Here is a 26,254-nt window from a genome sequence, read left to right as displayed (position 1 = left end):
CACTTCACTTTTTGTACTGAGAATTTTTTCAGAATATTAGAATATGGTTTCAGGAAATCACAACACAGGGCTATTTTGTATTTGGCTTGTTATGTGGACCCCATCTATTTACTTGCTAAATCTTGTCCAGTGATTCTGAGCAATCTGGCCTATTATTAATCAGAACACATAATTGAACTTAATTTTCTTGTTGCTTATTCAATTTGAATATATTTTTGTCAGTGAGATATTTTCAACCTTGATATCGCATTAATGGTCCAAACATTTTTGATCGATTTTAATCCTGTATCAATATAAATTGTCTTTAAATGTACAGACTTAATCAATATTAATGGGTTGGATGGAATTTCTTCTCCAACTTGTTTCACTCTTTGATATTCCCATTCTGGGAGTGAACTGCTAGGTGCAGAGTTTAAAATATTTTCACTGATACGTAACGGAGCAATATGTCTAACGACTTAGCTTTTGATTTTGACATCTGCAGACTCAGCTTTTATTGACCACCCCCAATTGCCCTGAGAAGGTGGCAGTGACGAACCATCTTGTTCAACTGCTGTAGTCCTCTCAGTGCTGACGTGCTCCTACAATGTTGTTGGGTAGATACTCAAAATCTTGGAAGTCAAAAATTAGTTTATGGCCTTAATTCTCCATCTCACAATGAAGTGATTTTGAGCAATACTGCTGGAGGAACCCTGACGAATCTGCTGGAGTTCTTTGGGGAATTTAATAGCAGGACAGACGGAAAGGAGGCTGTAGATGTTGTTTGCCTAGTTTTTCAGAAGGCCTTTGATAATGTGCCGAATGTCGGGCTGCTAGGGAAAATGAGAGCCCATGATATTAAAGGGGAAAAATAGCATGGATAGCTGGATGGCAGAAGGCAAAGAGTTGCAATAAAAGGCGCTTTTTCAGGTCGGCTGTCAGTGACTAGTGGAGTTCCACTTGTCACTGGTCGAAGCTACGGCCACTTCTCTTCACGTTGTATATTAATGATCTAGATAAGGGGATTGAAGGCTTTGGGGCCAAGTCTGCAGATGATGCTAAGATAGGTGGAGGGGCAGGTAGTGTGGAGGCAATGGGGACACTGCAGAAGAATTTGGACAGGTTAGGAAAATGGGTAGATAAGTGGCAGATGAAATTTAGTATAGCACAATGCTTAGTCATGCATTTTGGTAATAAGAAGAAACCCGTAGATTAGAACACTATCTCTTTTCTGAAGGAGGGAGAGTGTGAGCAGAGTCATAGGAAATGGAGAAAATGTGAGCGAGGACTCAACCACAGTATAAGAGATGGTACATTTCCAGGAAAAGAGGGATTTTCAGATGTCCTGAAAAGAGCAGCTTCATCTTCATAGAAGATAAAGCAGAGATGGAGAAATTGGGAGAAAGTGGTGGCATCCTTGCAATTGGGGAGGAAAAAGGTATAGGCTAGGTTATTGTGGGAGTTAATAGGTTTAATCGAGTAATACAGCATAGAAATAGGTCCTTCAGCCCACATTGCCTACACTGTCCAATATGCCCCATTTACTCTAGTCATACCTGACTGCATATGGCCCATATCCCTCTAAACCTGTCCTCTCCATGTAGCATGTAAAAATCTTTTTTTTTAATGTTGTAATAGTATCTGCCTCAACTACCGCCTCTGGCAGCTCGTCCATATAACTAGTACCCTTTGTGTAAAAGAAGATGCCCCTAAGGTTCCTATTAAAACTTCACCCCGCTGTCCTGTGCGCGGCTGCCCAGCCAGCAGCAGTCTGTCTTTTCATCTTTTTATTTTTTATTTTAGTTAGTTAAGTGTTTTGTTTGGAGGTCTAGACTTTTTTGTGTGTGGGGTGGGGGAAACTACCTTTCATGGTCCCTACCTGGTCGGAGAGGCAGCTTTTCTCCGGGCTGCAGCTTTGACCCGTCTTCGCAGCCTACCAGTGGGCCTGGAGCGGCGTTTCCTGTCGGAGACCGCCCAGAACCTCGGCTTCGGCGGCGGCACAGCGCTGGAGCGCTATTGCGGAGCGGGCGATGCCTTGCCCGGGTCGCCGCGCTGGAGCTCCGGTGAGCTGAAGATCGCTGAGGAAAACATCGCGGAGCTGCGGGACTATGGAGCGACCAGCTGCGGGCGGCAGCGCTGACTTTACACCGGGAGCCTGGGATCTCTAGATGAGATCGCCAGTTGTGGAGCTCCAACCGGCACGGCCTTGTTGGCTTTGGAAGCCGCGGCCTCCAGTACGGAAGCGGCCGTTCCAGGGTTCCCAGGCCACTGAGAGGACTCTCCCGACGCCGGAGCAACATCACCCGGCGAGAACGGCCTGGAACATCGGGCCTCCGTAGAGGCCTCAATGGGCCCGACTATGGGTGAACTGGGGTTGGGGACTGGACTTTGTGCCTTCCCTCATAATGGGCACCATTGTGGGGGGATGTTCTTTATGTTTAAAACTCTTATTAATGTTATGTCTGTATTCCTTCTTTATGTGCTGCAAAATGGCAAGAAGCATTTCACTTCACTACACCTAGGTGTATGTGAATGTGACCAATAAAATACCTTTGATAAACTTCTCCTCAAATCTGGTTCTTGCTTCCCCTACTCTGAGAACAGTGCATTTATCCTATCTATTCCTCTCATGATTTTGGAGACGCTATATCTCTATTAAATCACCCCTCATCCACCTGTGCTCCAAGGAATAAAGTCCTAGCCTGCTCAACCTCTCTCTGCACTCTACCGCGGCAACACCCACTTCTGTGCTCCCTCTCTCCCCTTCTGATCCATTTCCTGTACTTCCATTTTTGGTCCCTTTCCCATAATTCCCAACACCAATTTTTGCTTCCTCCCCCTCCTGACTCACTCCATTTTCTATCCACACATTTCACCCACCAGAAGTTCTCCTCTACCTGGTTCCATCTGTCCTTCATCTCTGTTAATGGTTCCAATTATCAGCTTCCTTACTTATCTGATTCTGACACTAGTAACTTTGTTTCTACTTATCCTCTAGAGCTATTTCCACCTTGACCCTCCTCTCCCCTGGTTTCATCTGCTTTCCCCTTGTCTACTTCCACCTATTACTCAATTGCCCATCTTCGAACTCCAAGGGTCCCCCATCTGCCTAGCACCCTTCACCCCATCTCAGTCACCTACCACCCCCCAACTCTCCTCTTTATACTGACCATGTTCCATCTCCACTCAGTCCTGAGAATGTTGCAATTCATCCCCACATTCTCAACTGATACTGCTTGCACCACTGAATTCACAAGTTATAGTAGAATTAGGCCATTCGGCCCATCGAGTCGACTCCGCTGTTCAATCATAGATGATCTCTGCCTCCTAATCCTATTTTCCAGCCTTCTCCCCATAACCCTCGACACCCGTTCTAATCACAAGTTTGTCTATCTCTGTTTTTAAAATATCCTCTGACTTGGCCTCCACAGCCTCTGTGACAATGAGTTCCACAGATTAACTACCGTCTGACTAAAGAAGTTCCTTCTCACGTCCTTTTTGAAAGAGCGCCCTTTAATTCTGTGGCTCTGACCTCTGGTCCTAGACTCTCCCACCAATGGAAACATCCTTTCCACATCAACTCTATGCCTTTTATTATTCTGTAAGTTTCAATGAGGTCTCCCCTCAACCTTCTACACTCCAGTGAGTAGAGGCCCAGTGCTGTCAAACGCTCATCACATGCTAACCCGCTCATTCCTCGAATCATTCTTGTAAACCTCCTCTGGACCCGCTCCATACCCAGCACATCCTTCCTCGGGTATACGGCCCAAAGTTGCTCACAGTACTCCAAATGCGGCCTGACCAGCGCCTTAAGAGCCTCACCATTACATCTCTGTTTTTGTATTCCAGTCCTCTTGATATAAATGTTAGCATTGAATTTGCCTTCCCTACTACTGATTTGACTTGAAAATTAACTTTTCGGGAGTCCTGCACCAGCATTCCCAAGTCCCTTTGTACCTCCGATTTCTGTATTCTCTCTCCATTTAGAAAATAATCTACGGCTTTCTTCTTATTACCAAAATGCATGACTAAGCATTGTGCTATACTAAATTTTATCTGCCACTTATCTACCTATTTTCCTAACCTGTCCAAATTCTTCTGCAGAGTCCCCATTTCCTCCACACTGCCTGCCCCTCCACCTATCCTAGCATCATCTGCAGACTTGGCCACTATGCCTTCAATCCCCTTATCTAGATCATTAATATACAACGTGAAGAGGAGCGGCCGCAGCTCTCTTCATGAATTTCAGCCTGTCAGAACACATGGACAATTCCTTGCTTCCCCCCCACCACCTCGCTGATTATTCTGGTTGAAACACTGGGTCCACGAACAGTTTGTTTTTTGCTCTAGATTACAGCATCTGCTGTCTCTCGTGTCGCCAGTTAATTTTGTGTTGTTCGTGCGTTTAAAGTGTGGGCTTGGCTGCATGAGCATCAACATTGTTTGTCTGCTGCATACTGGAGTTTCCTGTATATGTCACTGACATTATGTGTGGTATTTCCCATCTCTTCTTCCTGGACTACACTCATCAAAAGTGGTCATGACTCATTTTTCACTTAGAGTGGAATTATTTAATCATGCCTCTAACAGTTAAAATAAACCATGAGCTGAAATTACCATGCGGCAATGCCAGCCTTTGGAAGGGCAGTAACAATGTGTCCTCATTATGCATCTCTGATCCACCACATTCAATAATTGGTTCTGTTCAACAAAACCACTTTCGTTATTTGGTACCATACCATGACATCTCACAATTAAGTCAATTCTGAATGTTCTGATAGAGAATAGGGTGGCACAGTGGTGCAGCGCTAGAGTTGGTGCCTTAGCATCAGCCTGGTTAGATCCTGGCTACGGGTGCTGTCTGTACAGAGTTTGTACGTTTCCCCTGTGACCCGTGTGGGTTTTCTCCGGGATCTCATGTTTATTCCCACACTCCAAATGTGTACAGGTTTGTAGGTTAATTGGCGTGGTATATTTATAAATTGTCCCTAGTGTGTGTAGGATAGTGTTAGTGTGCGGGGATCGCTGTGAGCGAGGACTTGGTGGACCAAAGGGCCTGCTTCAACGCTGTATCTCTAAATTAAACTAAACTAAAGAAGTCAAGAATTTCTTCACAGATGGTGCTATCCAAATCCTTGGACACCGTGCCTTCTGTTGTTTAGGTGTGGCTGATGTCAAACACATTGTAGTCAGTTGCAATATGTAAGCTTTGTCCTGCCCTTGCCTCTCTTCCAGTTTTATTTTTCTTCACCAGCCCCCCCCCCCCCCCCCCCCCCCCCCATTCAGTCTCAAGAAGGGTCCTGACCCAAACTGTCACACATCCATGTTCTCCAGAGATGCTGCCTGACCTGCTGAGATACTCAAGCACTTTGTGTCCTTAGATAGTAGTCTCTAAGTGCTCAGTCACGCAATGCTTTGACGCATTTAGTTACAACCATGGCCACCTTTAAGTCCATGGTGGATAACCTAATGTTATGCTTATTATTAAAGCTTTATTTCAGACACAGGTCCATATACACATCAAACAATACAAAGAATTACAAAGATACATTAAGAAATTGCATATCAGCCTAAAATATATATAAGCTATTGCACCAATGCCATCTTAGCCTAGAAGTGAATCTATAGCAGCTTTTCAGAGGGCTGACTAAGGCTTCAGATTCAGATTCAATTTTTCAATTATGTGGTTCTCTGACTTGTCCAGGCGACACATAAAACTAAACATCAGCTGTCTTAAGAGTGCCTCACAGGTTGGCACTCTAGTGGACACAAACAATGGACTGGCACTATGCCACCTAGGGACAAGAAGTAGCAACCTCATTGCATCATTGTATGCTACCTTAAGCCTCTGCATACTCTTTTTCTTATACTTAGACCACAACTTATGCAAACAACATTTAGATTTTTGACCTGATGGTCCAGTAAAGAGGTAAAAAAAATGAACATGGAACAGTACAGCACTGGGAAAGGCCTTTCGGCCCCACAATATTTAATGCCTACTTAAACTAATCCTTCCTGCCCATATATGATCCATTTCCCTTCATTCACTGCATATTCATATATCTATCTTAGTTTTCATTTTTTTGTTTAGTTCTAGACATACAGAGTGAAAACAGGCTCTTCAACTCACCAAGTTTACGCCAACCAGCAATCCCTGTGCACTAGTTCTATCCGACACTTTGGGGTCAATTTACAAAACCCAATTAACCTACAAACCCGCATGTGTTTGGATTGTGAAAGGAAATCCACGCAGTCACATGGAGAATGTGCAAACTCCATACAGACAGCACCAATAGTCAGGATCAACCCGGGTCTCTGGCGCTGTAATAGAGCAACTCTCCCGATATGCCATTGTGCCGTTCTATCTAAATGCCTCTTAAACACTATTAATATTTCTGCTTCCACCATCCTAGCTGACAGCACATTCAAGGCATCCAAAGCTATTACGTTGACGACTTGAAGTTGAAGTTGACAATAATCTATGTATATGCACTAGGTGGTGCTGTGTGCCATAAAGTATCATGGTTGCTTTCTTTAAGTAAAATTACCATAACGTGCACAAAATAACTTCCATAAATAAGTGCATGCCCTGTTTTTTTGTACTTTCCCTCAAACATACTTGTTTTATGATTAATGATTTGTTTTGCAGCTGTTGGTTCACCTATTCTAGTTTTCTCCAACTTTAAAAGCTTGTATCAAGTTATACCCCTGCCACAACATTGAAATTGCACTAACCGTATCACAAACACCATTCACTGAGATTATGTTCTATTGTCTTTTTCCACCCCTCTATAGCCTTGCGCATGATATGAGCACACCAATGCCTTTCTTTTGTACACACACGGGTGCTCATGTGCCCAGAACCAGGGGCCACAGTTTAAGAATAGGGGGTAAGCCATTTAGAACGGAGACGAAGAAACACTTTTTCTCACAGAGAGTTGTGAGTCTGTGGAATTCTCTGCCTCGGAGGGCGGTGGAGGCCGGTTCTCTGGATGCTTTCAGGAGAGAGCTAGATAGGGCTCTTAAAGATAGCGGAGTCGGGGGATATGGGGAGAAGGCAGGAATGGGGTACTGATTGGGGATGATCAGGCATGATCACATTGAATGGCGGTGCTGGCTCGAAGGGCCGAGTGGCCTACTCCTGCACCTATTGTCTATTGTCATATGACTGATTGATGCCATATGCCCACATGCCACCTTAACCACTGATTGTACTGCTAATTTCATAAATCCTTGGACTGCTACACTAAGTCCTTTAATATTCCCTCAGTCATTGTGCATGTCCTACACTTTTTAGTCCTCCCAAGGCCCATCATTCACGTCCTACTTATCAGGATGAAATTCAATTTACCAATGTTCAGTTAATTCTATCAATTGATCCAGATCATTCTGCATTCTACCAATATTCTCCTCACTAAAAAAACAATATTCTGCTGTTGCAAACTAAATAATCTTATTTTCTGCATCCATTCCCAAATCATTAATGTATATAACACACAGCAAGGATCCAAGTATGGAACCTTGTACACCAAGAGCCGCAGACTTTTCATCTCAAAAGCTACCCTCCTCAACTATTGCCTTTTGCTTCCTGTTATCAAGCCTATTTTGGACCTAATTTGCTATCTTAGCTTGCAAGAATTGACCTTAATTCCTCAGCGCTTCACTAGGGAGCCATGAACTCACTAACAGTGCTTCACACCATTTTGAGTAACTGATCACTTGAGTAACTGGACATTTGAATTAGATAATGCTTTAATCCCAAGTTGAAAAAGGTAGACGTGCCCTCTCTGGCAACATCCAATCTGACCATTCCATGATAAATCAAGCATGCTTTGACCAGAGCCTCTCTATTGTGGTCAAAACCCTTTGAAAGCATCAGAAACTACAGCGTCAATGTGGGCCGTGCCTTAGTGATGAGCACAAATAGTCTGGATATCCCATTGCAATGTTCATATTCAGTAATAACCACCAAATGGTCGTTCTTAAAACAGTCCTGGCTTGTGGGTTAGTTTGCGCTAATAACTTGTCAAAAAAACGCATTTCCCTGCTGATGACCACTTCCCCATCAACCCAACTGATCACTAGGTGTGGTTACCGACTTAAGTACATCAGGTCATTGGGTGGCTCTGGCAATCTTTACAGATGGAGCAGAAAAATCATCAGCGTTATGAATATTTATCAATCCAGGTTTCCTTGCATGGCTACTATGATAGAGATTAGGAATTGCATGCTGATGATCAACAGCAGTAATAAACGGGTTCTATTTTCAAACACGTCCATGTTAACGTTGTGCATAAGTCAGAAAATGCACATAATCTGGTAACCACAAAAGTGCAAAACTAATAAAGGAACAATTACTAAAGATAGCGATAGAAAGAAACTAGGTCTGCCATTCGTAGACACAAACTTGTATAAATACATTAGATTCTTGCATCTAATGTGGGGGCTCACTCATTTGTAGGGGCGTCATTAAGTTGGGTCTTTGTAACCTGTGGGTGGCCTGTATTTACATCACAGCATAACTTGCAGGTTGTATATTTGTCTTAATTTCTCTTTTGCTTTGTGCCCTGAATAGGTCTTTTCGTTCTTGGCCTTTGTTTTGGAGGAGGTGGTGGCATCCTGCGAGAACTGTCATGCACTTTACTTCTTCGAGTTTGTCAGCTGCAGTGCCTTCTTCCTGACTTTGCTCTTGTTAATTATATTGACCACGTCTCTGAGAGAAAAAGTGAGCAGAGTCAACTGGCCAAAAGTGGTAAGTATAACGATTGAACAAAGTTTTTGTTTAGCGTGGTAAAGTTGTGGTGATGGTGATGTGATTCTCTTACTCTTTCTATCTATGATGCTGCTTTAACGTACTTGCTCAGTCCTAATCAAATGAACATGGATCACAATCACACGCATAAGCAAACTTCAGACTACATCATGAAATTTGTTTCAAGAAGCAATTGAGTGCATGGGATATATAAGGGGATGGGCCCCAGTAACATCCCAAGAGTGGCATTAATCATAAGGTTATAAAGAATATGGGTAGAATTAGGCCATTCGGCCCATCAAGTCTACTCCGCCATTCGATCACGACTGATCTACAGTGCATTCAGAAAATATTCAGACACCTTCACTTTTACCACATTACGTTACTGCCTTATTCTAAAATGAATTAAAATATTTTTTTACCCCATAATAAAAAATCGAAAAAAGGTGTTTAGAAATTTTTGCAAAGTAACAAAAATAAATAACTGAAATATCACATTTACATAAGTATTCAGGTCCTTTACTCAGTATTTTGTTGAGGCATCTCTGGCAGTGATTACAGCCTCAAGTCTTCTTGGGTATGATGCTACAAACTTGGCACACCTGTATTTGGGTAATTTCTCTTATTCTTCTCTGCAGATGCTCTCAAGCTCTGTCAGGTTGGACGGGGAGCGTTGATGCACAGCTATTTTCAGGTCCCTCCAGAGATGTTCAATTGAATTCAAGTCTGGGCTCTGGCTGGGCCACTCAAGGACATTTGCAGACTTGTCACAAAGCCACTCCTGCGTTGTCTTGGCTCTGCGCTTAGGATTGTTGTTCTGTTGGAAGGTGATCCTCCACCCCAGTCTGAGGTCCTGAACGCTCTGGAGCAGGTTTTCATCAAGGATCTCTCTGTACTTTGCTCTGTTCATCTTTCCCTCGATCCTGACTAGTCTCCCAGTTCCTGCCGCTGAAAACATCCCCACAGCATGATGCTGCCACCATCATGCTTCACTGTAGGTATGGTATTGGCCAGGTGATGAGCGATGTCTGTTTTCCTCCAGATGTGACACTTGGCATCAGGCCAAAGAGTTCAATCTTGGTTTCATCAGACCAGAGAATCTTGTTTCTCGTGGTCTGAAAGCCCTTTAGGTGCCTTTTGGCAAACTCCAAGCGGGCTGTCATGTGCCTTTTACTGAGGAGTGGCTTCTGTCTGGCCACTCTACCATATAGGCCTAATTGGTGGAGTGCTGCAGATATGGTTGTCCTTCTGGAAGGTACTCCCATCTCCACAGAGGAACTATGGAGCTGTGTCAGAGTGACCATCGGGTTCTTGGTCACCTCCCTGACCAAGTCTCTTCTCCCCCGATTGCTCAGTTTGGCCAGGCGGCCAGCTCTATGAAGAGTCCTGGTGGTTCCAAAGTTCTTCCATTTAAGAATGCAATGCTGCAGAAATTGTTTTACACCCTTCCCCAGATCTGTGTCTCGACACAATCCTCAGAGGTCTACGGACAATTTTGAGTGTCATAGCAAAGGGTCTGAATACTTATGTAAATGTGATATTTCAGTTATTTCATTAATTACTTTGCAAAATTTCTAAACACCTGTTTTCGCTTCATTCTGGTGTATTGTGTGTAGATTGATGATAAAAAAAAAAGAATTTAATCCATTTTAAAATAAGGCTATAACGTAACGTAAATGTAGAAAAGGTGAAGTGGTCTGAATACTTTCTGAATGCACTGTATCTCTCCCTCCTAACCCCATTCTCCTGCCTTTTCCCCATAACCTCTGACACCTGTACTAATCAAGAATCTATCTATCTCAACCTTAAAAATATCCACTGACGGCCTCCACAGCCTTCTGTGGCAGAGAATTCCACAGATTCACCACTCTCTGAATAAAGACATTTCACCTCATCTCTTTCCTAGTCCTTTAATACTGAGGCAATGACCTCTAGTCCTAGACTCTCCCACTAGTGGAAACTAATATTAGCCACTGTCCACAAATGTTTCAATGCATCTACATTTATTCAATTAGAGATGGTGAAGAATATTTCTTAAACGTAATGATTAGGAGCAGAACAAATCCACGATATTTATTACTGCGTCAGCCTACTTTTTCAAATGTCATGAAAATGTTGAAAGATGATCTGTCTTTTTCACCAGTAAGCTACAGTATGTTTTCCCCAGTCTTGGACCACTTACTTGTGGGCCGAATCTGACAACAGTTTTCTTTAGGCTTTGGTCAATAGTGGTGCCATCAAGCTACTCTGTATAATAGCTATTTAATTTTCTCAACTATATTACATACTCCTCCCTTGCTGTACTTAATATTTCACATATTTGTTGTTCACCATGGAGGAATATAATACATCTGAGGGAGAATAGTACTAATCTGTTAGAAGCCATAGGTTTCATTGACCACGTTGTAGCGGCACCAAACGTGGTGAATAAGGCCAGACATCAGGCAGGTTCAAACAGTAGTTTTATTCAGGTGTTACATGTTAAGTTAGTCCGCTAACGTAATTGTCATTGCTGCTGTAGCTGAGCGAGGTTGTTCTCTCGGGCTCAGCTACCTGTTGACTCCCTCGGTCTCAAGGTGAGATAAGTTTAAGTAACATAGAAACATAGAAATTAGGTGCAGGAGTAGGCCATTCGGCCCTTCGAGCCTGCACCGCCATTCAATATGATCATGGCTGATCATCCAACTCAGTATCCCGTACCTGCCTTCTCTCCATACCCCTGATCCCTTAGCCACAAGGGCCACATCTAACTCCCTCTTAAATATAGCCAATGAACTGGCCTCAACTACCCTCTGTGGCAGAGAGTTCCAGAGATTCACCACTCTCTGTGTGTGAAAAAGTTCTTCTCATCTCGGTTTTAAAGGATTTCCCCCTTATCCTTAAGCTGTGACCCCTTGTCCTGGACTTCCCCAACATCGGGAACAATCTTCCTGCATCTAGCCTGTCCAACCCCTTAAGAATTTTGTAAGTTTCTATAAGATCCCCTCTCAATCTCCTAAATTCTAGAGAGTCCCCCTAGGTTGTGACGTCACGTGCCAGCCCTCGTAGCTACTAACGAGGGTTCGACCACAAGTGGTCTGTGTATCAGCTGACGCCACAACATTATATATGCTATAAGACCTAAGGGGCTGTCCCACTGCGGTGACCTAATCTGCAAGTTCAGAAGAGTTTGCCCTCGACTCAAACTCACAGCATGGTCGACACGAGGTCCTATGAGGTCACTGGAACTCTCCTTCATGTTCGAGGGAAGTTCCTGAATACTTGTGGCCTCAGCTAGGTCGTGGAAAATTTTTCAGCATGTTGAAAAATTTTCCGTGAGTAAAATTTGGTTATTTTTAGCTCGTAGTGCAGTGGAGTGGGGTCGCTATTTAGTTACAGGCAGTCGATATTTAGTTACAGGCAGTCGAGGGCAGCCGTAGGCAATCTCCTTCGCTGACCAGGCATTTTAATTGGCTCATTGGTGTTTTAGGACCAAGTAAAACCTACCAGTAGGCAAAATGCCCGCTAAACTTTATTAAACTTCTTAAAAATGTCTCCCCTTCTCCCTCCCCTCCTCCCCCCGCGCTCTCTAAAGGACTTACCGTTACTGTGCAGCCGTTTTATCTTCCTCTTCATTGCGGGTGTGAATTTCAGACAGCGCTCCCCCACTTTCCCTGGCCCCCGCCTTTGTGATGTGTTTGTGTGTGTTTGTGGTTGGTCGATCCAGCTCGCAGTTTCAACATGGATAGTCGATCCAGCTCGAGGTTTTCCAGGCGAGTGCCCTCGAGCTTGAAGGTCGGAGACACTCTTCTTAACTCGCAGATTAGGTCGCCGCAGTGGGACAGCCCTTCAGTGCAACCCAGAGTCACCAAAGCTCCCAAGGCCCACTAAAGTCATGCTTCTCTGCTCTCACCTTTGGGTCTGAATTCTCATTGGATCAAATAAACTCAAGATGCTAGTTTTGTGTATAGGATATCGGCTGAACAGCATGTTTCTAGAATAGCGTGCTGCTTTGCTCATTGTGGGCAGCTCTACCAATTTTGTTATATCTTTGTCATGTCAGGTGCCATACAGTTGATGCCTGGCAGTCTATCTGATATTGAATATAGCACCTTCATAAAAATAAAAAAATTACTCATTACTGTTGGAATAAGACATTGGTCAAGAAAAATACCCAGCATCATTGGATATTTGTTTCTTTGTGTAGATTTGCCATAAACTCATTTGCTGACGTGTGCCCACTGGAGGATTTACAATATCATGTATTGTACACATCTCAACATGTGCACAAGCTCGCTTTGCTGTCTGGTAACCATTCTATCTGGTTCAGCTACATTTGTGCAGTGGTAGAGTTCATCTGAAGTAGGGTAAAATGCTAAATCATCAATCTTAATTTGAGTACATTAATCACTGGCCCAAATGCCAAGAATAAAATTTGTTGAAAATTGTCAAGATTGGCTTCACCATGTCTCCTCTTGAAGATGAGTAGAATTTACTGATTGAAAGCATTCTTCTGCATTCTTTATAGTTTGCTCTTTGAATGTTTAGGCACAGTTCAATGTTCTAATGTCTTGTTTAAAAAAAAAAAAAAATTGCCAGAAGTGAAGCAGATAATAGGGAAAGTTAACAAATTTCTAGAAATCCTGACAAGAGTGGGTTGCAGCTCTGGACCTCTTCTAAGGAAACGAGGTAGAACAAGTGACTGAAGTGTCAGTGATGCAGTACTTTAGGAAAATACCCCATGGATTGTCCTCATGAACCTTCTCTGAACCACCACTAATGAAATAATATATTTCCTACATCGGAATAATTATTCACAGTACAATTGGTCATAGTTATACCACACAGAAATAGGATCATTATTCCAACATGTCCATGCCTACAAAATGCTGGTCTCATTTGGCTACACTCGGCCCTAGCCCTCTAACTCTTTCCTATCCATCACCTGTACGTGGATAAATAGCTTCCTGTCGGGTCGCAGCCAGAGAGTCAGAGTGGGCCATCATACATCCACGGCCCTCAGCCTCAGTACCGGCTCTCCACAGGGCTGCGTACTGAGCCCCCTGCTCTACACCATCTACACACATGACTGCACCCCCGCCCACCACAGCAACACCATTGTCAAATTTTTTAAAACTTAATAATTGCACTGGCTTCTACCACCACCTCTGGCAGCATGTTTCATGCACCTACCATCCTCTATGTTGGAAAAACCTGCCCCCTCGAGTCCCCTTTTAAGTCTTCTCCCTCTCACTTTCAAGCTATGCCCTTCAGTTTTAGACTCCCCTACCCTGGGGAAAAAGACCAACTGTCCACTTTATCTTCACACCTCAGGTTTTATAAACCTCCATATGGATGCCCTTCCGTCTCCTTCAATGCAGGGCAAGCAGTCCCAGCCTATCCAGTCTCTTTGACCTCAATTATTTGTATACTACATTATTAAACTTGGAGAATGTGACGATGTGTGTGGTATAAGGTTTGCCGATGTCATGAAAATAGATGGGAGGACAGAATGCAATGAGCCCATGTGGACTCTGCAACAGGATGTAGACAGTTGAGTGTTTGGTTGAGACTGAGCCCATGCAGTTTGAGGTAAGAAAGTGTGAGGTCATACACTTTGGTACGATTAATCAAATGAAGACTATTGTCTAAATGGAGAAGCAGTGCATTTAAGTGGAGTACAAGGCGTTTGGGGTGTTCTTGTGCTGTAGTAAGTCTTCCCCAATTTTATACCCCATTCCCAATGAAATAAGAGCCAGCCTTTTGTTAGTCCTCCCTATTACCTCCTCCACTTCTATGCCAGCTGTCTACGTTTTATGCACAAATATTTCCTAATTTTCATTGTGCTGCAGGTTTTCTCCAATTAAACAATATTTTTCTCTTGTTGTTCTCAAAATGAGCAACTTCACATTTTTCCTGACCATGGTCCATTTGCTGATTTATTGCAATATCTTATTTTAAAACATTATATATTACTTGCATTCGCCTTTCCACCTATTTTTAACATCCACAAATTTGACTACCATATATTTGTTCTCTCCCTCCATCTTTTACACATCTCGTAAACTGTTGTCTTCAATAACTCATCCTTCTCCAATGCTATTAGTATTATTAAGGAGAAAAGTTAATTTTACAAATACTTACTGGCTCAAGAGCTAAGAGCCCATAGAATCCAGGACAGTTTCATAATTACATTGGCAATAGGAGGCCTAAGATGATGGTTCAGGGGTTTTTAGGATTATAAGCTCCCAATCAGTGGTGTATTGCAGGTATTGGTAATGAACCAAGTGTAAACCATCTTTTTAAAAAGGCACAGGTTAATACATTAAGGATTGATTTGTTCAGATAAATCATGTTTGACTAATCATTGAGTTTTTCCCAAGGAGAGAGATCGTCAATGAGTGCAGCATATTTGACACAACGCAAAGAAGAAGTTGACAGGAAACATAATTGATGTGTATAATGCCCTAGATAAGTTCCAAATGGGGAAAACTTATTTTCTATAGCAGGAGAGTCAGAGCAATGGGGCATAGATTTAAAGTTAATTGGTATAAATATGAGAGGTGAGATTGTGGATTGTATTATTTTCCTAGAGTGCAGTAGAGGTCATGCAGAGGTAGGCAAAGTCATAGTCATAGAATCATACAGCATAGAACCAGGCCCTTCGGCTCAACTTGCTAACACCAGCTAACGTGTCCCATCTACACGTGTCACACCTTCCCATAGTTTGGCCCATATCCCTTTAAACCTGCCTTATCCATGAACCTGTCTAAATGTTTCTTAAATGGTGTGATAGTACTTGTCTCAACCACGTCCTCCGGCAGCTCGTTCCATACACCCACCACCCTTTGAGTGAAAAAGTTACCCCTCAGGTTCCCATTAAATCTGATTTATTCCTCTCATGATTTTGCACACCTCAATAAGATCACCCCTCACCCTCCTGTGCTACAATGAATAGAGTCCTAGCCTGCTCAACCTTTCCCGATAGCTCAGAGTCTCGAGTCCTAGCAACATCCTCATAAATCTCTGCACCTTTTCCAGCTTGACAACATCTTTCCTATAACATGGTGAACACGATACTCTAAATGCGGCTTCACCAACGTCTTATGCAATTGCACATGACCTCCCAACCTCTAGACCGATGAAGGTCAATGTGCAAAAACCCTTTTTGACCACCCTATCTACCTGAGATGTCACTTTCAATGAACTATGTGCCAATACTCCTAGATCCCTCTGTTCTACAACTCTCCCCAGAGCCCTACTGTTCACTGTGTAGGTCCTGTCCATGTTAGACTTCCCAAAATTCCACAGCTCGCATTTCTCTGTATTAAATTCCATCACCCATTCCTCAGCCCACCTGCCCAACCGATCAAGATTAAGATGTTATGCCATTTTCTTTTGCCTGTCCAGTAGCTGAATACTTTGGGCTTTGTAAAGGCATAAGATGCTGTTGAAGCTGGAATCTGGAGTTTAAAAAAAAAAGAAAGTGGAGGAACTCAGTTGGTCAAGCAGCATCTGTGGAGGCAAAGGGATGGTCAACGTTTCAAGCCGAGACCATGCATTAGGACTGGGAGTGCAGTGGAAAGATAGCTAGATGAAACTGGACATAGGGTGGTGGCAGAGGGGCTGAAGGAATGATAGAACTGAGTGGCGGAGAGGAAGGAAACATGAACCAAGAGATATCACCTTGGCTTTACTGCCAATTACAATACTAACAGGGGATGTGCATAACTTAAGGGCAGAAAACTTGTGGTTTTTGATAAAGGTTTTGGTTCTCAGGAAGCTGTGGCAGGAAGTGCACCTGTTCATTTGAGCATGTGGGTTGCTTACAGAAAAAAATAAAGAGGAACTATGCTTTGAACTGGTCTATTTTTGAAATGATTATTTCCTGGGGGCGTGTGTTTCGTATTTTTATCCTCCCACTGTCATAATGCCTTTTTCCTCTTTCTGAGTGATTCTGAGGGGAAGTGCAACGAGACCAGGGTGTGCTTATACATCAGTCACTGAAAGTAAGCATGCAGGTACAGCAGGCAGTGAAGAAAGCTAGCGGCATGTTGTCCTTCATTGGAGATGATTTGAGTTTAGGAGCAAGGACTGTACCTACAAGGACCTACAAGTACAGGGCCCTGGTGAGACCGCACCTGGAGTATTGTGTGCAGTTTTGGTCTCCTAATTTGAGGAAGGATATTTGTGCTATTGAGGGAGTGCAGCGTAGGTTCACCAGGTTAATTCCCGGGATGTCGAGACTGACATATGAGGAAAGAGTGGGTTGACTGGACTTGTATTCACTGGCATTTAGAAGGATGAGAGGGTATCTTATAGAAACATATAAAATTCTTATGGGATTGGACAGGCTAGATGCAGGAAAAATGTTTGCCCTGTTGGGGGAGTCCAGAACCAGGGATCACCGTTTAAGAATATGGGGTAGGTCATTTAGGACTGAGATGAGGAAAAAAAATTTTACCCAGAGAGTTGTGAATCTGTGGAATTCTCTGCCACAGAAGGTAGTGGAGGCCAATACACTGGGCGTTTTCAAGAGAAAGTTAGATTTAGCTCTTGGGACTAAAGGAATCAAGAAATACGGGGAAAAAGCAGGAACGGAATACTGACTTTAGATGATCAGCCATGGTGCTGTTTCTATTGTATACTACCACTTGCAATGGCAGTAACTAATTTCTTTGAACTATCACCTTCAACAACATTTATGTATTTTTAAATTCATTTATTTTTGTAAATCAGAACTATCTAATGGTCATGACCCTTCATTCTCTAGTAATTGGCAAAGTTCAGTTTCATACTGAATACAATGAAATAATCACCATTTTTTTTAAATCAATTCAGATCCTACCTTTTTGTAAATTACCTTATTTCTTTTTCTCCTGCTTAGTATAAATTCATAGTGTGACCATTCAATTTCCTGTTCGATCATATCTATTGATTTTAATGTATAGGACGGAACTGCAGGTGCTGGTTTACACTGAAGATAGGCACACAGTACGACATTACAAAAAAGCTGTGATCTTGGATAGTCAAACGCCCATTTCTTAAGGAAAGATTAACATTTTTAAATAGCCTAAGTGTCCAAAGATTATTCACAAATAATTCACAATATAACATGATTTTTATATCTAATTTACATTAATTTATAGGCCAAATGGAAGGAATTTGGTGTTCAATTGCTGTAAATAAATGCCCATTTAAATCGGCTTTCTAGTGGGTTCATGTGGAACGTGCTGGTTTAGAACGTTGACATAGTGCTGGATTCGTGCCCTCAAATGCCGAGAAAAATACTGCGGGATATAAAAAGCCCAAAATGAACCACTCGCTATAGATAACTTGATATATAGGGTTATATATATGCCCCATTTAATGTAAAAATAAGGTACATACCTTTAATTGTTTGCTTTATAAAACCCTGGGGCTGCGAGAGGTTGCGGAATCAGAGAGTAATTTTAAAACTATTAGAACTATATTATCGAGGCCTATAAAACTAATAATACCTTTTGCGACCGGGTCTTGCAGCGATTTTTCGTTAATGATTTACTAGGCTGAACATGTGCGATTAGTACAGCCTAGTAAAAATCGCGTTTTAAACCCGCCCCCTCCAAACAGCGCCAAAATCGCCGACATGGCTGAGGGCAGATTCCTAATGACGATTCAGGTAGGTTTTGTAACATACCTACAGTACTGTAGTAACTCAGCGGGAAAGGCAGTATCTCTGGAGAGAAGGAATGGATGGTGTTTGGGGGGGGGGGGGGGGGCGAATATATGTCCAGAGAGTTACAGAAGTCGCACTATAATGTAATGGTAGCTATGGTCTGCAGGACAGCATCACAACATTTTTGAGGATTTTTTCACTTTGAAGGTTTAAAGGTGCAAAATGCTTCCTTTGAATTCCATGTTTTTCCCTCCCCCACCTGTCCCCTCTCATCGCCTGGTTATAATGCTTATTGAGCTTATTTAAACTGAGTGGATCTGAATGGTTAGTCATTTCATGATGGATTGCTCTGAACATTGATCATCGTGCAGCGTTTTCTCCCATATTATTTCAGAAGCAAGCCTCCAGAAATCTTAGTGTTAAAGAGGGAACTGCAGATGCTGGAGAATCGAAGGTTACACAGAAAAGCTGGAGAAACTCAGCGGATGCAGCAGCATCTATGGAGCGAAGGAAATAGGCAACGTTTCGGGCCGAAACCCTTCTTCAGACTGATCAGGGGTGGGGGCCGAAACCCTTCTTCAGACTGATCAGGGGTGGGGGCCGAAACCCTTCTTCAGACTGATCAGGGGTGGGGGCCGAAACCCTTCTTCAGACTGATCAGGGGTGGGACCCACCCCTGATCAGTCTGAAGAAGGGTTTCGGCCCGAAACGTTGCCTATTTCCTTCGCTCCATAGATGCTGCTGCACCCGCTGAGTTTCTCCAGCTTTTCTGTGTAACCTCCAGAAATCTTAGTTATTTTGAAGAAAGGAAAATGAAAGAAAACATTTCCTTTAGTCAATTAGTTTAATGTTTTTTCTTCTTGCCAAAAGAATGAAAGGCGAATAGATGGGTTTTTTTAAAAGATGGAATATTGGATGTGATATGGTTCCCAAAACTGCATGTTGAAGTAAAATATACTTGAGAGAATGAATATAATATTTGAAAAAATTAAGTTATGAGAATAAGTAGGAGAATCTGACGAAAAACATAAAGATGTTTAACTGATGATTAAACACTACTTAATAAGGAAAAACACGTGAAATAATTGGTTCAGCTTTTTAGCATAACTTGATGTGAAAATAGCTATTTTTAAAATGGGAAATTATTAAATTGTCTGCTTCTAAAGGTGGTTTCTAATTTGGATATTTAGTTAAACCAACCATGGCCAATAGGACCATGCAAGCTGACAAACTGATAGTTGCATTGAGCTATTTCATGGATAGCCTCTTAAAATAATGGGTTTCTTGGATTATAGATCTTCATTGGTTATTGGAACAGAATTAGGCCATTCAGCCCATCACATGTACTCTGCCATTCAATCATGGCTGATCTATCTTTCCCTCTCAATCCAATTCTCCTGCCTTCTCCCAGTAACCTTTGACGCATTTATTAACCAAGAACGTATCAATCTCTGCTTTAAAAATACCCAAAGACTTGTCCTTCACAGCCTTCAGTGCAATGAATTCCACAGATTCACCACCCTCTGGCTAAAGAAATTCCTCCTCATCACCTTTCTAAGGTACATCCTTTTATTCTGAGGCTGTGCCCGCTGGTTCTAGGCTCTACCACTAGTGGAAACATCCTCGCCACATTTATTCTATCCAGGCCTTTCATTATTTGGTAAGGTCCAATGTGATCTTCGCATATCTTTCTAAACTCCAATGAGTACAGTCCGAGAGCCATCAAACACTCATCATACATTAAACCCAATGATCCCCAGGATCATTCTTCCCCATCAGCGGGGAAGCATATAATCATCCAACATTTTTACTACCTCCAACGGGATCCCACAACTAGCCACATCTTCCCATCCCCACCCCTTTCTGTTTTCCGCAGAGACTATTCCCATCACAACTCCCTGGTTAACTCATCTCTTCCCACCCAAGCCACACCCTCCCCAGGTACCTTCCCCTGAAAACGCAGGAGATGCAACACCTGTCCCGATACCTCCACTCTCGAGATCTGTCCAGAGGCCCCAACACTCCTTTCAGGTGAGACAGAGGTTCACCACCTCCTCCAACCTCATCTTCTGTATCTGCTGTTCCAGATGTGGACTCCTATATATCGGCGAGGTGAAGCACGGACTCGGCAATCGTTTCGCTGAACACCTTTCCTCAGTCTACGTGATCTCCCAGTTGCCAAACTCCCATTTTAACTCCCATTCCCATACTGACCTTTCTGTCCTGGGCCTCCTCCATTGTCAGCGAGGTCAAACATAAATGGGAGGAACAGCACCTCATATTTCTCTTGGGCAGCTTACAACCCAGCAGAATGAATATTGATTTCTCTGGCTTTAAGTAATCCTTGCATCCCCTCTATGAGTAATCCTTGCATCCCCTCCCCATCCACCTCTCCCAAACCCTAGTTGTTGTGCAAGTTTGACTGTCATCCCGTTGAGTTCCACTCTCTGTATAAACCATTATCACCTATCCCTCAGCCAACAGTGGACCATTGTGGACTGCACATTTACTTGATTATCGTTGCTTTTTGCATATCTTCCATTCATTTCTCCTAAGTACCGTCTATATATTACAAGTTCCCCTTTCCCATGACTCTCAGTGAAGAAGGCTCGAAACATCACCTATTCCTTTTCTCCAGAGATGCTGCCTGACCCGCTGAGTTGCTCCAGTTTTCTGTGTCTGTCTTCAGTGTAAATCAGCATTTGTAGTTCCTCCCTACACATCATTCTTGTAAACCTCCTCTGGACCCTCTCCAACGCCAGCACATCCCTCCTAGGATTAGAGGTCCAAAACTGCTCACAATACCAAATGTGATCTGACGAGTGCCTTATAAAGCCTCAGCATTACATCCCTGCTTTATATTCTAGTCCTCTCAAAATGAATGCCAACATTGTATTTGCCTTCCTTATTCAACCTGCAAGTTACCTTTCCGCAAACTTTGCTTCGCAGTATTTCACCTGCCACTTCTTTGCCCGCTCTCCCAACCTGACTATGTCTTTCTGCAAATTTCTTGCTTTCTCTACACTACTTGCCCCTCCACCTATCTTCGTATCATCTGCAAACTTGGCTTCAAAGCCATGGATTCCATCATCCAAATCATTGATGTACAACATGAAGAGTTGTGGACACAGTACAGACCCCTGCGGAACATCAGTGACCTCCAGCAGCCAACCAGAAAAAGCCCCCTTTATTTCCACTCTTTGCCTTCAGACATGCAGTCTATCATGTCCATGCTAGTATCTCCCCTCTAATACCATGGGCACTAATCTTGTTTAGCAGCTTCATGTGCTGCACTTTAATAAAGGCCTTCTGAAAATCCAAGTATAAAATAAGGCACCCTGCTTGTTGTTTGAGTACCTGATTCATCTGACTCGAGAAGTCTCTAAAGAAGGGTTCTGATCTGAAATATCCTCCTTCCATTCCCTCCACATCTGCTACCTGACCTATTGAGTTACTCAAGTACTGTGTGAGATACTCAGGAGCTAGACTTGCATTGTTTGGGATTATTTGATGCTGTAATTTCCTAATGAGCCAGAAGGAACTGGAGGGCACCTCAACTCCATAAATCCTGGAACATAGACAAAGTACAGCACAGGAACAGGCCCTTCAGACCACAATTTCCCCGCCGAACAAGATGCCAAGCTAAACTAATCTCTTCTGCCTGCACATACCCATATCTCTCCATTGCCTGCATATCCATATACTTATCCAAAAGTCTCTTAAATGCCACTATTGTATCTTCCTCCGCCACCACCCCTGGGAGCGAGTTTCAGGCACCCACCACTCTGCAAAAACCTTGTTGCTGTTCCAAAACTTAACTTTGATGTGCTACATATGAAGAGAACACATATAAGCTAACTGTTCTGTCCAGAAGAACAAAGTTGGAGATGAGGGAGAGGAATGAGATTCTTGGCAGCACAGCAGGCAGAAACTGTGGTCATTCTGACTTTAGTTGAAGGGAATTTCTCTTCCTTCATTACAGGATATTAAATATATAGTATGATAATGTGGAAACTGTGCAGTTCTGGCTTGGTATGGATGATGGAGGTGTAATTGTGTTGATATGCATGTGAAAACTACCTGAGTATTTTCTGATGATTTTAGCTGAGAGTCAAAATGCTGGTAAGGAAGAGGAGGATGCTAAGTATGGCCATTGTAGGGAATCCAAAAGATAAAATGTGTTAGCAAAAAAAGTGGTTTGTTATAAGTGGGTGGAAAATTTTGGAAACTTCTAAACCTGAATATTCTTTCAAAGTTTTACAGAATAGCATAACATGATTCATATATGTTTTTTTACTCATAGTTCCTTCAATTTACAATAGTAAGCATAATTGTAAAGAAACACAATTGAAAGAATTGTTACAATGCAGGTAGTTCTGCTATAATGGATTTCTATAAAGCAAATTGACTATAATGAGGTTGGATTTTGGACACTGCACGCATTTGCATAGGTTGCATTTGTTATAACAAGGTCAAGACCAGGAAAACCTGTTTACATCTGTGTTTTGAAGGTAACTATAGCCTGCTCTCTACCAAAATTTTGATTTTTATATAATGCATGCTTTCTCAGGAGTATACCAATCTCGTTATAGCAGAACTAACCTGTAGCTAATTATTTTTTCTTTAAAAAATAGCAGCAGGTAAGTGGACATTGAAGGATTAGATGTAGAAGAGGTTAAGAAAAACCTATTATAATATTTGTAATAATTACCAAATATTGTAATGAGATTGTCAGTGTTGTATCGTCCAAAGATTTGTATGATTGGACTTGCAGCAAACAATTTATTTACAGAGATGATGGGCACTAAGGCATTTTCTTTAGAAAATACAATAAGGTTTTACAGTAAGAGGGTAGTTGCATATAAATTATATGCATAAACTCAATCTTGGTTGCCTCAATTGGTGCAATCCCAAATTGAGTGATTGTGAATCACTTTCACTCCAGCTTGGAATAATGCTTACTTATTTAATAGCCCAAATAAAACTGATGATGAGCAGGACAGTAGTGAGAGGGAAGAGGTTTATAATGCATAAGCTTTGATTTACAGTCTTGTCTAATTTTCACCGTCCCTTGATAGAACACTAGTTGATTAAGACACCTGAAATTCACGTGATGTCATTTTTTTTCATGCCCACAGGACTTTTGTTACACTGCTGTGATAGCATCATTTTTCCTCATTGCCTCTTCGGTATTTGCAGCCCAAGAATGAGAGATCTCATGTCGAGAAAGCAGCTGTTGTAAGTTTTGCCATTATTTTCAATTCTCCTTGTGTTGTCATGAACACCACTGAATGGTTAATTGGGAAACAAAACACATGAGAATCAGTGGTCCTCAACTGATTAGTCTCCACATTAGACAAAAAATGCTGGAGTAACTCAGTGGGATAGGCAGCATCTCTGGAGAGAAGGAATGGGTGATATTTCGGGTCGAGACCCTTCTTCAGTCTAGTCAGGGGAAAGGGAAATGAGAGATATAGACAGTGATGTAGAGAGATATAGACAGTGATGTAGAGAGATATAGAACAAATAAATGAAAGAAGTAACAATGATAAAGGAAACAGGCCATTGTTAGCTGTTTGCTAGGTGAGAACGGGAACCTGGTGCGACTTGGATGGGAGAGGAATGGAGAGAGGGAGTGCAGAGTGAGAGAAACCCATATATACCACTGGATTGTAAGCTGCCGAAGCAAAATGTGAGATTCTGTCCCTCCAATTTGCGATTAGCCTCACTCTGACAATGGAGGAGGGCAGAAAGGTCAGCGTGGGAATGGGAAGGGAAATTTAAAGTGTTTAGTAACCGGGAGATCTGGTAGGTTCAGGCTGACTGAGCGAAGGTGACATTAGTTCAGTTCGCAAATGTGTCTCCCAGGAAGTTGTTGGTCCAAGACCCACTCCAGATTCTTGAGCTCAAAAATCTAGGCACCACTGCAGCCATTAAAATATAGCACTGTCTGCCATCTTTAATAGATGTAAACACAGCTCTATTTTTGAAAAGTTAATGTTGTGCTTTGTTTTCCCTGCCGATATTTATTCCTTAATCAGCATCAAAAAATCTAATTAGTTACTTATTACATTTTTATTAAGGAGAATTTGCTGTGCAAATTGGCTGTGGTGTTTTCTACTGTACCAAAGGGAGTTGAAAGCCAATGAAAGGTTTCTTGAGATGATGCATGTTGTAATATCTAGGCTGTAAAAGACTGATTCTCCAAATTACTATCTGCTAAATGAAATTCAAGAAAGAGATAAATGAGCCTCACTGTGAGGATCAGTTTCCGGAGTTGACTGTGTCAAGGTTTTTTTATTGGTCGGGCCCTGCAACCCCAAAAGGCCAAGGATAGACTGTGATTGGTGCTCAGTCATCCTCTGAACAATTAGATCAAGTTGCTTCCACTGTTCATTTCACCACAGGTAGCTTATTATATTTCAAATTGGCTAGTTTATGGATTGGCAGAAAGAGGTTTGAGGTGAGATTCCCATTTTGTTTGTTTTTACTTTTCTAGGTATTTGGATTCCTGGCTACTCTTGCCTTCGTGATGGATATTCTGCTGTGTTGGAAAGAAAAGGAATGGCCCTTTAGCAAAAATGAAACGGTACAAGCTGAGACCCCAAGAGACCCCAAAACTGTGAAAGGAGAGACAGAACCACTGAATGAGCCCGGAACTATACCTGTCTGAGCTACAAAGGCAAAAATCTTTTTTTTTACAACTTTTACCTATTTTGTGTACATTTGTATTTTGAATACTCAGACTTGATCCAACAGAGTAGCAAACAAACTGTTCAGAGATGTATTATTCTCTTTGGCCTTATTGGCAAATGTTTCTTTTACTAGTTGGGGGACTCCGTGACATGATCCAAAGTCCTTTCCCTCATTTACCCATGTTTCCTTTATATACATGTTTTAATAGGCTGCACTGTATGCAGATGGGATAAAATTAATGATCTTTGTTTTCTGTGGTAATATGTGTTGATGGCCCCTTGGACTGAAGCTTCTTCCTATTGTGAAGCATACCTTTTTTTGGGGGAGCTCAAATTTAAGCTACTTCTTAAATCATATCTTTGCGCCTTTTTAAATCAAACGTTATATAAAATACACAATCCAATTTGTTTTTACATGATCTTTAAAGTACATGACAGAGTTAGTATACTAATTTTCATTGTATTCATGCCCAAATTATTCATTTTGCTTGAAGCAATAATATTTAAGTATCAATAATTAAGTATTGTCTTCCAGATCAGAAATAGACAGTGCTTATTATTCAGCTGAAGTGTATGAAAGGACATTTGATAATTTGTAAGATTCATAGAGCATTGCAGCAATATGAAGAACCAAACTTTTTGAACTTAAGAATATGGCTGTCCTGGTTAATGGCTGAATTGATTAGTTGCCATTCAGCAAGATTTTAATCATACGGTAAAATAAACTTTAATATTTTGATATATTATACCCTCTGCAAAACACACTCAGGAATGTTATCCTACTAAAGTATCACAATCAATCTAATGGTCAAACCTTTTGGTTCTGATTACCTAACTAGAGAATTGAGGTGTCATTTAGGGCTGACCCTATATCTGAATTGGTTTTGTTAGCTTCATTTTATTGAGCACATCAGCCAGCTTGGTTTAACATATATAACTTTAAAATTCCATCATTTACTGGGTGTAATGCTGCTGTGCATTCAAATTTCATGCAGCAAAAAACTACATTGAAATTCTTTAAGTGGAAAGATCGTTGGCAGTTAGACACTAATTTTTATGAAGTAACCTGAGCCAATAGTAAAAGTTGTCTTTATTCAAGAACTACCACAATTAAACATATTGCAGAATATTTGGCCGCCTCACTGGCGGGTGAATATATTTCTTGTAATGTCCTCATGGGCTGATCTAGAC

At 42.0% G+C, this 26,254-nt stretch overlaps 1 protein-coding gene across 1 annotated transcript in view; it reads left to right on the top strand.

Annotated features, from left to right (window-relative positions):
- cmtm6 (CKLF-like MARVEL transmembrane domain containing 6) overlaps positions 1 to 25,799 on the top strand; it is a 61,317-nt gene extending 35,518 nt beyond the window's left edge. The window contains 4 exon segments of the mRNA XM_055656214.1: positions 8,555 to 8,731; positions 23,507 to 23,569; positions 23,571 to 23,606; positions 24,868 to 25,799. Of these exon segments, the coding sequence (XP_055512189.1) occupies positions 8,555 to 8,731; positions 23,507 to 23,569; positions 23,571 to 23,606; positions 24,868 to 25,041 (450 nt within the window). The 3' untranslated portion in view covers positions 25,042 to 25,799.
- The last annotated feature ends 455 nt before the right edge of the window (positions 25,800 to 26,254 follow it).

This window comes from Leucoraja erinacea, chromosome 2, assembly GCF_028641065.1.
Source record: "Leucoraja erinacea ecotype New England chromosome 2, Leri_hhj_1, whole genome shotgun sequence".
NCBI lineage: Eukaryota > Metazoa > Chordata > Chondrichthyes > Rajiformes > Rajidae > Leucoraja > Leucoraja erinaceus.
The sequence above is the reverse complement of the archived record's forward strand: the minus strand, read 5'-3'. Positions and strand labels throughout refer to the sequence as shown.